Here is a 17,500-nt window from a genome sequence, read left to right as displayed (position 1 = left end):
TGAGTTCAGATTCTGCTGAGGTCAACTTTGCCTTTCATCTTTTCAGGGTTGATTAAATAAGTACCAGTCAAGCACTGGGATCAATGCAATCAACCAGCCCCTCCCACAAAATATCAGGCCTCGTACCTATAATAAAAAGGATTATTATTATTTTTATTATTTAATAGGCGTAGGAGAGGCTGTGTGGTAAGTAGCTTTCTTACCAACCACATGATTCCAGGTTCAGTCCCACTGCGTGGCACCTTGGGCAAGTGTCTTCTACCATAGCCTCAAACTGACCAAAGCCTTGTGAGCGGATTTGGTAGACGGAAACTGAAAGAAGCCCGTCGTATATATGTATATAGATATGTGTGTGTGTTTGTGTTTATCCCCCCAACATCGCTTGACAACCGATGCTGGTGTGTTTACATCCCCGTAACTTAGTGGTTCGGCAAAAGAGACTGTTAGAATAAGTACTACGCTTACAAAGAATAAGTCCTGGGGTTGATTTGCTCCACTAAAGGTGGTGCTCCAGCATGGCCACAGTCAAATGACTGAAACAATTAAAAGAGTAAAAGAGTATCATCATCGTTTATTAGTTTGGTATCTTTATTTTTCTTTGTTTTTTCCGTCTGTTTTACAGTCTGTACCAATTGCAAGAGTTTTTTTAGAGACTTTTTTACTTTTCTTCCGGTCACTGTTCCCTTTAATCCGTCGAATGTTAGTGTCCTTGTACTCTATTGGAGACTGTCCTTTTTTTGTGATATCCTTACTAAGTTTCTTCTTCTTTACCATCTTATCCTTTTTACTCAGTTCCTTCTTTATCTTCTTCTTATCCTTTGCGGCCTGGAGCTTTTCCACTTCATCTTTCTTGGTGCTCACATCACATTTGTTCCATAAATGATCAGGCATAAATTTTGGCAAAAAAATTTCGTCCCATTTTGTGTTTTTAATATTGCTGTCTCGGTTCCGGAAACAAAGCATCATCTGTAATGATTCTTTGTCATCAGCTTCATCATCATCATCGTCGTCATCATCATCTCCAAGAAAAATGAAATTAAGGCTAGGATCAAAAGCCTTCTGTTTGGAGCTTTTTACTGACTCTTTTACAGACGTTCTCACATAGAAGCGAGAAAATCCATCTTTGGCAGCAGTACTAGAAGTCTGAGATGGTGGAGGAGATGAAGCTGGACACAACTCCATGGACTCATCTTTAGTGATCGAACCCTTAGATGAAGATTTCAAATTACCATGTTGGACTTCAGGCAGAGAGACACTTGTATTATTGGCATTCACTTCTGTCAGTACATTTGAATGCTGAGCCACATAGTTGGTCATAAACGGTAGGTGAATTTCTGGTGCTTTCACTGAGGAAATAAAATCCTTGAAGAAACATTTACCATCAGTTGATTTCTGAAAAAATAAAAGGAAAAAAAAAGTATTCTTCAATTATCAATCAACAAGCAATCAATTACATGTAATTACATTAATTACAATCATTTATAAATTATTGCTAGGATGGCTGTTAGATCTATCCTCGTTTATCACAGAAGATTCATTCATCACTGATCCAGGATAACATGTTATGCTTATCATGTATTGATCTCTAATAACATGAGTTGGCAATCAAAGGCTCTGCTTGGACTGCAAAAGCACACACCAACAACCACTCACAATGCTCAGGACAAATTGGGGTCCCAGAATGAAACCTCTTCCCCCATATGTTCTATGATTTATTTATCACTGTAACATGCTTTCTTGGAACTAAAACTGCTTTGAAAAATGAGGACAAGTTTTTTGTTGGTTCTTTTTTGATTGCCTGGAGAGTGAAAGTTGATAATGGATTTGTTAGACCAGCAAAGCACAAACCATCAACCATCAACAATGCTCAAAACAACTTGGGATCTTGGAATGAAACCTATTTTCCCTATGGTCTATTCTTCATTTACAAATAATTCATTTAACATTTCTTTCTTTAACCAAACAGTCATGATAAACAAGGGTGGATATATTAGAACCACACCCAGGTTCACTCATTGACATGATACAACCACAGCCACCCAGCTATACGGCTTCCTTTCTTTGCCTGTTTTATCACTATACATTCATGGCCTTTGCCAGCCTCGCCTGGCCCCCGTGCTGGTGGCACGTAAAAATAGACCATCTGATCGTGGCCGTTGCCAGCCTCGCCTGGCCCCTGTGCCGGTGGCACGCAAAAAGCACCATCCGTCCGTGGCCATTTGCCAGCTCCGTCTGGCACCTGTGCGGGTGGCACGTAAAAAGCACCCACTGCACTCACGGAGTGGTTGGCGTTAGGAAGGGCATCCAGCCGTAGAAACACTGCCAGATCAGACTGGGCCTGGTGCAGCCTTCTGGCTTCACAGACCCCAGTTGAACCGTCCAACCCATGCTAGCATGGAAAATGGATGCTAGATGATGATGATGATGATATAAGCACAGGTGTGGCTGCATGGTAAGAAGCTTGCTTCCCAACGACATGGTTCAGGGTTCATTCCCACTGCACAGCACCTAGAGCAAGTGTCTTCTACTATAGCCTCAGGCCAACCAAATCATTGTCAGTAAATTCAGTAGACAGAAACCTCTGTATGTGTGTGTGTGTGATTGTTTAGTGTAATTCAGGTAAAAACCTAATTCAGGTAAATAAGTGCTTTTATATTGTTTCTAGCAGTATCGCCCAGTGTTGCTTGGGTTTGTTTCGACCTTTTAGAATTGGAATTTTTGAAAAGTAAAAATTTTGCATTATGTAGCTTGTTATTCTCTTTAAGTGAACATTTTTCTGGTTGAAATACACCAAAAAATGGCGACACAGCAGTCAAAAATTCATAAAAAATAGGGATTTTCATAGAAAAAAAGCACCTTTTTGATGTAAATAATTTTTGGTGTTAACATAGTCCGATTTGAATTTTGTCTTCTACAGAAGGAAGAGCAAGCCTTCTTCTATCATACTCTCAATTTTGGTCAACTTGTGCCGCAGGGTCTCGGAGGAGATAGTGTTAGTTGAAGGCTGCCAAACCTGCCACACACAGACAACTTCAGCTTTATATATATAGATTTGTCAAGCGATGTTGGGGGAACAAACACAGACACACAAACATATACACACATACATATATATATATATATATACACATACACACACATATATATATATAATATATATATATACATATATATACGACGGGTTTCTTTCAGTTTCCATCTACCAAATCCACTCACAAGGCTTTGGTCGATCCGAGGCTATAGTAGAAGACACTTGCCCAAGGTGCCACGCAGTGAGACTGAACCCTGAACCATGTGGTTTGTAAGCTAGCTACATACCACACAGCCTCTCCTACGCCATATAGTTGAATATTTTTCAGCAACTGACATGCATGGGCACTGCAAGTGAAATATAATTAATTCCTGTTGGATTTTTCTGAATACTGGGTATACATTGTACAATTCATTCAACCAATCGTATCGTCAGATTCCAGGAGCCAGAGTGGGGGAGGGGTAGCAGCATAAATTATAAGTAAAATTACAATAATACCACCAACAACAATAAAAATAACAAAAACAAGGTGACCTTCAAGGTGCTCATAATATTAAGAAAAATATAGACAAGCAAACTAGCTCGTTAAGAAAATTTCTATAAGAGATGAAAGCAGAATCTATAAACAGAGGTAAATTCTATCACCATCTAAACATGGACATTCTCCAGGAACAGATGCTATTGCTATTTTAACCCCAGGAAGATGCCTCCTCCAGTTGGTTATTCAGTGCATTCCACACTTGGTATATATTGCAAGCAGGGAGAGAACACCCTACAATTCCAGCTACCAAGACCACAAGACCACGTGGTTTCAACCCTATTATGGCCATCCTCGGTGAATGGTATTCATCTGCTAGACATGGCAGTAGTTCACCTCAGCTCACAATATACAGAAAATAAGTGACAAACAGAATAAAATTTATCTCATTTGAGTAATGGCGGTAGTTAAATAGAAACTTTTTAAAAACATCCGGGAGTCTCCATCCTCTGACCTCTATCGGATGTCTCCCATGAACACTTCTAAAGGCTCAATGCCCCCCCCCCACATCCCTACTTAAGGTTTATCTCCTATGTAAGGTAGTGATCATGTAGTGCATAATAATGATGGTGTGGTGTATGCAGGTTGAAGACTATTATACGTACATGAGTTCTGCCAAATGTGAGCTTTCTTTTCAGGTACATGACGCTGATGTCCCCCATCCCAAGGTCTCACGGGCCCACACCTCCCACATCCTCAGGGTTGGCACACTGAAAGGTAGGTCTGGTGAGATTGTTGAGATGCTTGAACGGAGATGTGTAGATTTGTGCTGCATCCAAGAAGTAAGGTGGAAAGGAGGTTCTGCTAGGTTCCTCACAGGCAAAGAACATAGATATAAGATTTTCCGGGCAGGGAACACTGACAGGGTCGGGGGCAGAGAAATGGGTTGATAAGGTAATCGAGGTAGTCAGAGTCTGTGATAGAATATTAAGATTAGATTAGTGCTGCATCATGGGCTAGCAACCATTATCTCGGCCTATGCCCCTCAGCCGCAGCTACCTGATGGACAGAATGACCGATTTTATGACACCCTCTTGCAGACTACCTCGTTGACGAATGACAGGGACCTTCTCTTTGTGGTTGGTGACTTCAATGGACATGTTGGACATGCAGGGGGCTTCCATGGTGTACATGGAGGCTATGGTTTTGGTTCCCGCAATGAGGAGGGAACCAGGCTGCTGGAGTTCTGTGATGCAAATGATCTTATGGTTTGCAATACTAACTTCAGGAAACCTGTCAGTCACCTATTCACCTACCGATCTGGGAGATACATTAGTCACATTGACTACATCCTCGCCAGAAAACAGGAAACACGGCTACTTATAAATGCCAAATCCATCCCAGGTGAAGAATGCACCCCACAACATAGATTAGTAGTTAGTGACCTCAGAATCGAGGCTAAATGGATACCTAGAAGACAACCAGCATGGAGGAGAAGGGTCTGGAAGCTTAAGGATCCTGTGAATGGACAGAGATTTAGAGACATATTACTCAAAGCTTTTGACGAAATAGAGGGGGATATAGCATCACATGATGTGGAAGACAACTGGAGGTTTCTACAGGACAACCTGTTGAAGGCCACTGATCAGATCTGTGAATGGTGCAAAGTCCCTTCTCAACCCATGATAACATGGTGGTGGTGGAACAATGTACTTGAGAGGGCCATTAGGGAAAAGAAACAAGCATGGAAGGACTGGAAGAACAGTGGTAGCAGGGAATTGTATCAGACTGCCAGAAGGGAAGCTAGGAGACAGGTTTATTTAGCCAGAGCGGAAGCAGATAAGAAAAAATTTGCCAATGTTCTGTGTTATGAGGACCAAAGACTTGTTTTGTGTTGCAAGACAGTGTGAAAGAGAATTGTGATGTTATAGAAGAGAAATGTGTCCACATGGATGACAGTTCACTTGCATTTAACAAGGCTGCAAGGAGAGAGACTTCGAGAGGCCACTATGAAAGGTTGCTAAATGAAGAGAATAAATGGGAGAAAGAGAGTCTGCCGAATGTCAACCCAACAGAGGGACCAGCTGTCCTAATTGACAGTACTTTGATAGATAAAGCAATTAAGGGTATGAAAACAGGGAAAGCCCCTGGCCCATCAGGAATCACCACAGAGATGCTTAAAATATCTGGCAGTGTTGGCTATAGTCTAGTCACCCACAGAGTCAACCAAGTGATACATGAAGGAGTCATACCCAATGACTAGGGTAGCAGCACCATAGTCAACTGCTACAAAGGTAAAGGTGATGCATTAGATACAAATAATTACAGAGGTATCAAGTTGTTGGATCAGGTAATGATAGTCATGGAGAGGGTAATAGCCCAACTGATTAGGGAGAGAGTCAGTCTAGATGAGATGCAGTTTCGTTTTGTGCCAGGGATGCTATATTTCTGGTAAGACAGCTGCAGGAGAAATACCTAGCCAAAAATAAACCTCTGTACCTGGCTTTCATTGACATGGAGAAAGCCTTTGACAAGGTCCCCTGATCCCTTAAATGGTGGTCGATGAGGAAACTAGGAATAAATGAGTGTTTAGTGAGAGCTGTACAAGCCATGTACAGGGATGTTGTCAGTAAGGTGAGGGTTGGCAACAGTAAATAATTCTGGGTAAGGGGTAGAGGTCCACCAAGGATCAGTCCTCAGCCCCATCTTATTCATCGTAGTCTCCGAGGAAATAACAGAGGAATTCAAGACAGGATGCCCCTGGGGGCATCTCTATGCTGATGACCTTGCTCTAATAGCTGAGTCACTATCAGAACTAGAGGAGAAGTTTCAGGTGTAGAAGCAAGGATTAGAATTGAAGGGCTTTAGGGTCAACCTAGCAAAAACCAAAGTCTTAATAAGTAGGAAAGCAGACAAACCACAAAACCCTTCAGGTTGAAGAGGGGTAGGTAGAAACTCCATAAGATGTACCCAGTGTAAGCTATAGACACATAAGAGGTGCAGCATTATCAAAGAAGGCTAACTGGGAAGATAGCTTTTGTGTGTGGCAAATGCTCAGGAGCAATAAACACTGAAAATGTGCAGAGAACAGCTTCTGTCACATTCCTAGAGGAAAAACTAGAAGTAGTTGATATCTTCTGTTACTTAGGTGACCAAGTCAGTAGCGGGGGTGGATGCTCTGAAAGTGTAGCTACTAGAGTAAGAATAGCTTGGGCAAAGTTCAGAGAGTTCCAACTTCTGCTGGTGACAAAGGACCTCTCACTCAGAGTAAAAGGTAGACTGAATGACACGTGTGCGAACAGCCATGCTACATGGCAGTGAAACATGGGCCGTGACTGCTGAGGACATGCTTGCAAGGAATGAAGCCAGTATGCTCCGCTGGATGTGTAATGTCAGCGTGCATACACAACAGAGTTTAAGCACACTGAGAGAAAAGTTGGACTTAAGAAGCATCAGATGTGGTGTGCAAGAGAGACGACTGCACTGGTATGGTTATGTGTTGTGAATGAATGAGGACAGCTGTGTGAAAAAGTGTCACACACTAGCAGTTGAGGGAACCTGTGGAAGACGTAGACCCAGGAAGACCTGGGATGAGGTGGTGAAGTATGACCTTTGAACATTGGGCCTTACCGAGGCAATGACTAGTGACCGGGACCTTTGGAAATATGCTGTGCTTGAGAAGACCTGGCAAGCCAAGTGAGACCCTAACCATGGCCTATGCCAGTGCTGTATAACCAGCCTATTTAAGAGTACCCTTCAATCATTGGACAATAAGCTATGCTTGCGAAGACCTTTTGAGGCAAGTGAAATCGTCCTGGCTAATGAGAGTACCACCTGATTGGCACCCATGCCAGTGGCACATAAAAAGCACCATTCGAGTGTGATCATTGCCAGCATCGCCTGACTGGCTCCTGTGCCGGTGGCGTGTAAAAAACACAATTCGAGTGCGGTCATTGCCAGTGCCACCAAACTGCTCCTGTTCAAGTGGCACATAAAATGCAGCATTTGAGCATGGTTGATGCCAGTACCGCCTGACTGGCCCTCATGCTGGTGGCACATAAAAGCACCCACCACATTCTCAGAGTGGTTGGTGTTAGGAAGGGCATCCAGCTGTAGAACTTTTGCCAGATCAGATTGGAGCCTGGTGCAGCCTTCTAGCTCGCCAGCCCTCAATGAATCCATCCGACCCATGCCAGCATGGAAGGTGGATGTTAAATTATACACTACCAACTTTAAATAAGGGAACAACACATTGACTGATTCAGTCCAAAAAAGGATGGGATGATCACAACTGGAATAGCTTTGATCATAGCTCTATTTGTTTGATCAGGACTGACCTAGGGCTAAATAGCCACAGAGCAGGACACATGAAATAACACAGTTATCAAAAGAAGGAAGGAAAAAATTTAGAGAAAGAAAAAAATGAAAGAAAGAAGAGAAGGAAGAAAGGAAGAAAGATAAACACTTTGAACAACAAACAACTATGACAAACAAAGCGATGTGCATAAAGAGAGACAAACAGAGATAAAGCATACATAAAGCCTATCCAGAATTGCAACAAATGCACAAACTGATGCCAGACACCTGTCGAACATTGAACCCATCTGATGTTATTAATAAACTAATCTTTATATATAAAAGAGAGGTTGTGTGCTGTCTGTCTCCTACGATTTAGACTCTTAACTACGCCCACATTTTGCAGTGCAGTTTAACCAAAACCGGGTATCTTAAAGTCGTGATTCATATCGAGCCCTTCTGGGTATTAGCGCGTGTCTACAATGAGTCTATGATCTAAAAAAAAATTACCATCATTTTTTCCCATTTTTAATGCATTTTTTTGCTATTATATAAGGGAAGTAACTCTCTAAAAATGTATTATTAAATCTCAGAACGTAAAAAGCTACAGTAACACCCCCCCCCTTTGTGGTTAGCCATATTGAGATGGCTATTATACTTTACATCTCTAAAAATGCTTATATAGTTATTTCCCTTACAAACCCGAGCAACGCCGGGCGATACTGCTAGTTTTATCATAAATGGAATATATGATTATCTCCTTTAGAGTCTCAATATGGCTGGGTCAAATTCATAAAAGACTACAAACTTAGGTAATCCTTACACACCCACAGGGAATAAAAAGAAATCAAGGTGTCAGGGTTGGTGACCTAGGGTGATCTGCACACCCTGGATCTTGTTTCTTGATCTGCCTCCCTAAAAAGGGATTGATATGAATAATTCCTAATACTAACAGCAAAGATAATTGAGTACATAACCCCGTAAATGTGGATGAAAGTCTTATGTAAGTTTGTTGCAATGACAGCACTGATGAACTTCAGTGAATTCAACTACCTTCCTACCTTGCTTTGTTTCTCTATCTAGTTATCTCGTATATATATATATATATACACATATATATATATATATATATATAATACAAAAATGGGACAAGAACGCAAGACATCCAGACAGTTAGGTGATACAAAAAAGGGACAACAAAGCATCCAGACAGACGATACAAAGAAAACAAGGACGAGTCACTCAGAGTTTTCTCTCCTCGGTGGAGTTCCAGATTATCTTTGCAATTTCAGCTGGTTATACTCGAGATTGCTCCAATCTGGCCCGCCCCAAGGAAAAACTAAGCTATGAGCATTAGATTCCTTGGAAGAAAGCAGTGAATGTATACGAAAACAAGGACAGAAAAGAAAATGGAGAAATGTTACACAAATACAAATGCAAATAACAGGTCATAACAACAGGTGTCTTTCGACTAAGGACGAATTAAATTAAGCTGGCAAGGACATAAGATTTGACAGGCACAGAGAGGAATACCTCACATTCAAAGATCATGCTTCACCACCTTATCCCATGTCTTCCTGGATCGACCTCTTCCAGACGTTCCCTCCACAGTTAGAGACTGGCACTTCTTTAAGCAGCTGTTCTCATCCAAACGCATCACATGACCATACGAGCACAAATGTCTTTCTTGCACATGTATGTATATATATATATATATATATATATATATATACATACACACACACACACACACATATAAATGTGTAGAATCCAGACCTGAAGATTGGGAGTATGTCGATTTAATTGAGTATTAAAACTAGAAACCTTATATCTCAACAATACCGACATAGTGTCATGAAACATGGGTTGTCTTTAAAATGGAAAGTATGGGATTCTGAATAGATATAGTAAGTATCGTATTTAATATTTTATGGTTCAGTCAGGTATAATATCTTTCAATGTTGATTGAGTTAAGGATGGTTCTGTCGCTAAAACTACTTTCATATATATATATATATATATATATATATATATATATATATATATATATACATACACACATATACAAACACATAAGGAAGATATGGATGGGATTGATCCAGGAAGACATGGGACAAAGTGGTGACAAAAGATCTTCAGATGTTGGGACTCACCAAGTGGATGACAGGGGACTGTGACTCCTGGCAGTTTGCTGTGCTTCAGAAAACGTCAACCTTAATTAAAATTGTGGTTGGCATTAGGAAGGGCATCAAGCCATAGAAACAATACCAAAAGAGACATGGAGCCCGGCTCCAGTCAAACTGTCCAACCCACGCCAGCATAGGAAACAGGAGTTAAATGACAATGATGATTATATATATATGGAGAGAGAGAAATATATATACAGAAAGAGAAACAAACAGACATAGAGATATACATGTTTGTGTGTAACTAGCTTTCTAGTTGCCATCTACCATCCACTCACAAAGCTTTATCTGACCAAGGGCTACAGTAGAAGACACTTATACACACAAATAGTTGGAGAGAGAGACAAGAGAGAGAAAGAGGAGTGGTTAAGCAGAGACAAAATCACTGATAGTTATTCAATTGACAGAGATAAACAGGTTGCCAGACAAACACAATTGGACAAATGAAGAATGTACAGAGGTAAACAAAGAAGGTAAAAGAGTGTGTGTAGAAAAGAGAGAATAAGAGGGGAGAAAGAGAAGGGAGAGAGAGATGGAAGAGAGAGAGAGGAAGAGACAGAGTGGAGGAAACAGAGTAGGAGAGACAGGCAGCCAGATACACAGGCAGAAGGGAGATATATGTTGAGACACAAAAACACAACCCCTCCACACCTAAACTCAGGCATGCAGAGGTTTAGAGTTTCTACCTTGAATCCAATAGTTATACAGGATTTGATATTGAGAGAAGAGGCCAAAGTTGATCCTAAATTCTTCAACGATACAGCAGGACAGCCACGAATGGCACTGAGCTCTGCGATGTGTCTTGTCATATGTTTTGGATGTGCTGATCCACAGACCAGCACCAAACTCAGTAAATTCTTCTCGAGATGTCGGGTCACTGAATTCAGTCCAATCACATACTGTGTTCTGGAACAGGAAAAACAAATTTTCTTTTAAATTACAAATATATTATACATACATTCATAGATATGTATATAATATATATACATATATCACTATCATTTAATGTCCACTTTCCATGTATGCATACATATGTGTGTGTGTAAGTATACGTATATATACACATATATATATATATATATATATATATATATATATATAATAGAAATATTAAAATAACTAAGTCTCTCTAAAAGAGAACAGCGGCAGCGTTCCCGGAAAATAATAGTTATCGCCATACTAATATGGCATTTTTATAAAAATAAGAAAAAAGCTGTCCGCTTATTAGCTCCATGAGGCCATCGCCTTAAGTTAGCTATTTGATACACAAACTGTATCCATATAACCTTCGAACAAGGTCAAGTAGTGTGGAGCGGACAGCTTTTTTCTATTTTTATAAGAATGCCATATTAGTATGGCGATAACTATTATATATATATATATATATATATATATATATATATATATATATATATATATGCATACATACACATAAGTTTCTACTTTATATATATATATATATATATATATATATATATATATATATACATGTATGTATGTATGTATATATGTATAGATATAAATATATATATAAAGAAACTGTGTGTGTATATATATATAATATATATAGAAACTATGCATATATGCAGATGCATATACACACACTCACACACATCATATGCACATATTTGGCATATATATTTGTATGTGTAAGTTTGTACAACAGAAAAAGAGCAGCAAAATGTCAGAGTAAAATGTTACGAGGTCAACATTAAACATTTTCTCCCCCCTCTCTCTCTCATCAAATTCTATTTATTATCTATGAAATAACACAAAGACATACATTAACAAACAGTCTGGACAATTCAATGACAAATCCTATGTGTCAGTGGTTCCCAAAGTGGGTGGTATCACCCCCCCACATACACACACCTGAGGACAGTGGAAAGATCCATGGGGGGGCAGGGCCTTGAAGAAACATGAGACGATAAATAGGGTGACCAAAACAGGGCAATGGATGTTAAAAACACAAACAAAATAAAGGGTTGATTAAGTTAAGTTTTATTTGTGAAATACTTTAAATAAATATTATACACACTCACACACACATATACCGGAGTAAGCACATAAATGTAAAACAAGGTGGAACAATAGAGTACTCAAATACCAGAGGTAGAGTAATATGCTTTATTTAAAAGCAGCAGAAATATAACAAAAGCTGTTACTCAGAGTTTCCCGTTCCTGTTCGTCGGACAGGCTTTGTTAAACTAGAACAGAAATAACGATATAATCAAAACTAGTTAAAGGATACATCTTTAAAATTGGATTTTTTTCATTGATCCTATCAATTAACGATTTTAAGCATGCAATGAACAAAATAAACGATTTCAATATAAATTCATCCTATTATAAAATCAAAGAAAACCCATCAAATGTGATTTATGTCTTTTGGAAAAATTCTATATTTTATTTGAATCAAAGATGCGAACTCTTGAATTCCTGCAGGCATGCAACAAAATTTTAAATGTCAGCTAACAATATACCATATGGATAGTACATATTTTTTAAATCTTGAACTAGTTTTCAACCACACTGTTGGATTTGTATCTTGTTATGCATGGCTTATTTCGCATCGCAAAGATTTTGTATATATTTCTACATTTAGGCGCAGGAGTGGCTGTATGGTAAGTAGCTTGCATACCAGCCACATGGTTCTGGGTTCATTCCCACTGCATCACACCTAGGGCAAGAGTCTTCTATTATAGCCTCGGGCTGACCAGAGCCTTGTGAGTGGATTTGGTAGACGGAAACTGAAAGAAGCCTGTCGTATATATGTATATATATATATATATGTATGTGTGTGCATATGTTTGTGGGCCTGTGTTTCTCTCCCCTAACATCGATTGACAACTGACGCTAGTGTGTTTACATCCCTGTAACTTAGCAGTTCGGCAAAAGAGAACGATAGAATAAGTACTAGGCTTCCACAGAATAAGTCCTGGGGTCAATTTGCTCAACTAAAGGTGGTGCTCCAGCATGGCCACAGTCAAATGACAGAAACAAGTAAAATTGTAAAAGAGTATATTTCTTAAGACAACCTTTGACTGTTATATGTATATATTATTTTCATGTTCAAGATTTTATTTTTATCATTTTTATTATCATTTTATTTTATTGTATTGGGTTGTCCGGAATGTTCGTGCCGATTTATAGTAGCTTACCTTTCGACTTATTTTAGAACATCGTTGAGTCCATAAAATAAGATTTGACTACACCTCCATTTAGAGCACAGTTTAAGCTATCTTTTCGTGGAAGAAGGTTTATGTTCCCATAACCTGTGTTAATTCTGTACCCCTTTAAACTGGAAGATAAGAAAGTTCATTTTTGGCACTTGATGCTTTGGGAACCAGACAAAAATTGCTGCAGCTCGGCTGGGATGTGTTACCCCACCCTTCATATTCACCAGATATTGCTCCTTCGGATTTCCACTTATTCAGGTCTCTGCAGAATAGACTTAATGGTAAAGATTTCAATTCCTTGGATGACGTAAAAAGATACCTTGATAAATTCTTTGCCACGAAACCACCTCAATTCTGGGAAGAGGGCATTTTCAAGTTGAAGGAAAGATGGAGATGCATTGTGCAACAAAATGGTTCGTATTTGGTTGATTAAAAATGTAATGACAAGTATTTATTGACCTTTTTCTTTCCTTTAATAATCAGCAGGAACTTTCCGGACAACTCAATATTTTACAAACCCATTTAATCATTAAGTTTATAGATATTTCGATATATGGTGTTCTATTCTGCATGTCTTTTATCCAATTTTATTATTATACACTCAGCAATTTAAAAAAAAAGTTGTTTGTATATATACATCAGGACCTAGATATATTTTTATGTGGATGTCTGTATTGTTACCATGCATATGTATTCGTATGTGTGCATCTATGTATATGTGTAAGTAAGCGTGTATGTTTACACTTGTGCACATACATACATGGATGTATGTGTATGCATGTATACACTTATATTTGTATGGATGTGTATTTACATGCATATTTCCATATATTTATATACTCTTACTCTTTTCTCTTTTACTTGTTTCAGTCATTTGACTGCGGCCATGCTGGAGCACCGCCTTTAGTCGAGCAAATCAACCCCGGGACTTATTCTTTGTAAGCCCAGTACTTATTCTATCAGTTCCTTTTGCCGAACCGCTAAGTGATGGGGACGTAAACACACCAGCATCAGTTGTCAAGCAATGCTAGGGAGACAAACACAGACACACAAACAAACACACACACACACATATATATATATATATATATATATATACATATATATATGACAGGCTTCTTTCAGTTTCCATCTACCAAATCCGCTCACAAGGCATTGGCAGAAGACACTTGCCCAAGATGCCACGCAGTGGGACTGAACCCGGAACCATGTGGTTGGTAAGCAAGCTACTTACCACACAGCCACTCCTGCGCCTATGATCTTATATGTGTATTTATGCTAATATACGCTTTTGTATACACATATATATGTACTTTTAATTTGTGCACGTTTGTTACACATATTCCACTACCTATCTTTCTTTTTTCTTTCCTTATGCGAAGAATCCTTTCTCTCCCTATTCATTACTTTGATAGAGTCCTTTAACAATACGTTCCTCTTCTCCCCCCCACCTTCCTTACCTCTTTCCTTCCCTAGCTGTTACGTTTAGGATCCTTCCTTTTCCTTACCCACTCACTCCGTTTAAAATATATTTTCCCATCTATCTTGTTTGTTATAACTTCTATATGTATACACCATGAGATTTTCGTATGCGGGCACGGTTGCATGCATATATGTACATGTATATAAGTGTATTTGTGCGTATATTTATATCTTACATATATATGCCTGTATATGTATGTAGTGTGTGCATGCATCTGTGTATTTTGATGTATATATGTATATATATCTAGTATGGATATATACTTTTGTAAAATATTTATATAATATATATATATTATAGGCGCAGGAGTGGCTGTGTGGTAAGTAGCTTGTTTACCAGCCACATGGTTCCGGGTTCATTCCCACTGCGTGGCACCTTGGGCAAGTGTCTTCTACTATAGCCTTGGGCCGACCAAAGCCTTGTGAGTGGATTTGGTAGACGGAAACTGAAAGAAGCCTGTCGTATATATGTATATATATGCGTGTGTGTGTTTGTGTGTCTGTGTTTGTCCCCCTAGCATTGCTTGATAACCGATGCTGGTGTGTTTATGTCCCCGTTACTTAGCGGTTCGGCAAAAGAGACCGATAGAATAAATACTGGGCTTACAAAAGAATAAGTCCTGGTGTCGGGTTGCTCGATTAAAGGCGGTGCTCCAGCATGGCCGCAGTCAAATGACTGAAACAAGTAAAAGAGTAAAAGAGAAAAAGAGTAATGTAGCATGAAAATTTTAATTTTAACTTTAATGTACTAATTGAATTTATATTGAATTCATTTGTTTTGTTTATTTTGTTCATTGCATGCTTAAGACCATTAATTGAAAGGACCGATCCATTTTTAAAGGTGTATCCTTTAACTAGTTTTGATTATATCGTTATTACTGTTCTCATCATCATCATTATTATCGTTTAGCGTCCGCTTTCCATGCTGGCATGGGTTGGATGGTGCAACTGGAGTCTGCGAAGCCAGAAGGCTGCACCAGGCCCAGTCTGATCTGGCAATGTTTCTATGGCTGGATGCCCTTCCTAACGCCAACCACTCCATGAGTGTAGTGGGTGCTTTTACGTGCCACCTGCACAGGTGCCAGACAAGTCTGGCAGTTCTATTTTAACAAAACCTGTCCAACAAACGGGAATGTGAAGGGCATCCAGCTGCAAAAACCACAGCAAAACTAACCTCGCCTGTGCGAGTGCCATGTAAAAAGCACTCAGCGCACTCTGTGGAGTGGTTGGTGTTGGGAAGGGCATCCAGCTGTGAAAACCCTGCCAAAACAGACACAGAAGCATGGCACAGGTTCCTGCCTGGCCAGCTCCTGTCAAACCGTCCAACCCATGCCAGCATGGAAGGAAGATGTTAAACAATGAAGACGATGACATCATTCTGACCATAAAAATCCTCAATGACATGCAATACAGCTTTGCTCTCAGAAAAAGCAGTGACATAGAAATCAATGAAAAAGTATAAAGATTAGGTGCAGGAGTGGCTGTGTGGTAAGTAGCTTGCTTACCAACCACATGGTTCCGGGTTCTGTCCCCACTCCGTGGCACCTTGGGCAAGTGTCTTCTACTATAGCCCCGGGCCAACCAATGCCTTGTGAGTGGATTTGGTAGACGGAAACTGAAAGAAGCCCGTCGTATATATGTATATATATATATATGTATATATGTGTATGTGTGTGTGTGTGTTTGTGTGTCTGTGTTTGTCCCCCTAGCATTGCTTGACAACCGATGCTGGTGTGTTTACGTCCCCGTCACTTAGCGGTTCGACAAAAGAGACCGATAGAATAAGTACTGGGCTTACAAAAGAATAAGTCCCGGGGTCGATTTGCTCGACTAAAGGCGGTGCTCCAGCATGGCTGCAGTCAAATGACTGAAACAAGTAAAAGAGTAAAGAGTATTCAAATAAAAAAGACATATTAAAATGGTCAAATTCACTTCATACAATTTTGAATACTGCCATGTTTATGCAACAAAGGGTAACAACAATATTTGCAAACATATATGTATTAATATATCATCATTCTCATCATCGTCATCATTTAATATCCTTTCTTTCCATAGGCTGTCTGTTTATCTCAGTCAGTTGAATGACTATTAGTGATTTCTGTCTCTGTCTGTTTAACTATCTTTCTCTCTCTCTCTCTCTCTCTCTCTCTCTCTCTCTCTCTCTCTCTCTCTCTCTATCTATCTATCTATCTCTTTCATTCTCACTTCCTCTGTGTGTATGTGTATGTGTGTGTGTGCATAAAAATATATGTATATATACATGGGTTGGACAAAATAATGGAAACACCTAGCATCATAGCATCATAATTTTGAAATATCTATAAAACCGTCAAAAGCTTTTTTTTTGTTTCTTTTTTATTTATTATTAGTGTTGGTTAATATGTTTTGCTAAAGTTGCTGTTTCTTTTCAGATATCATCAGAAAAAGGTAATTAAAATTCATTAAAATGACAGATCTATCAGTCTTTCAAAGAGGTCAAAGTGTCTTTGCCACTTGAGCCTTCAAACCTCTTCTAGGCCACCAGGAGCCGGAATGGAGATAACAGACCTCCAATGAAATCACTTGTCTCAACAATATGTCTATCCTTCTGACTGCTTTTCAACAGTTATAAATACAAGAATTCCATAAGCTAAAGGCAGTTACTGAGAGAGACCATCAGTGAGTGTGAACGTTATTATTGCACTTTCTTCATTTCATTCTTAAACATTAAACACTTCATTCATATATTTATATACATATTATATTACATTTATATATTACCTTTAATAAATTAGCCTTCATAAAGTTCACCTTTAAAAGGCCATGACGAGTCAGAGTACTTTCTCACCAGCCTCCGAAAACCTCC

The 17,500-nt window shown here is 39.2% G+C and overlaps 1 protein-coding gene across 2 annotated transcripts in view; it reads right to left on the bottom strand.

Annotated features, from left to right (window-relative positions):
* Positions 1 to 551: 551 nt before the first annotated feature.
* Positions 552 to 17,500, bottom strand: part of LOC115215042 — a 42,200-nt gene continuing 25,251 nt past the window's right edge. For both annotated transcript variants that reach the window (XM_036505442.1, XM_029784176.2), the window contains exons 4-5: positions 10,678 to 10,897; positions 552 to 1,392 (exon numbers count right to left, since the gene is read on the bottom strand). In XM_036505442.1, coding sequence (XP_036361335.1) covers positions 589 to 1,392; positions 10,678 to 10,897 — 1,024 coding nt within the window. In that variant the 3' untranslated portion in view covers positions 552 to 588. The remainder of the gene's footprint in view (positions 1,393 to 10,677; positions 10,898 to 17,500) is intronic.

This window comes from Octopus sinensis, linkage group LG8, assembly GCF_006345805.1.
Source record: "Octopus sinensis linkage group LG8, ASM634580v1, whole genome shotgun sequence".
Classification (NCBI taxonomy): Eukaryota; Metazoa; Mollusca; class Cephalopoda; order Octopoda; family Octopodidae; genus Octopus; species Octopus sinensis.
The sequence above is the reverse complement of the archived record's forward strand: the minus strand, read 5'-3'. Positions and strand labels throughout refer to the sequence as shown.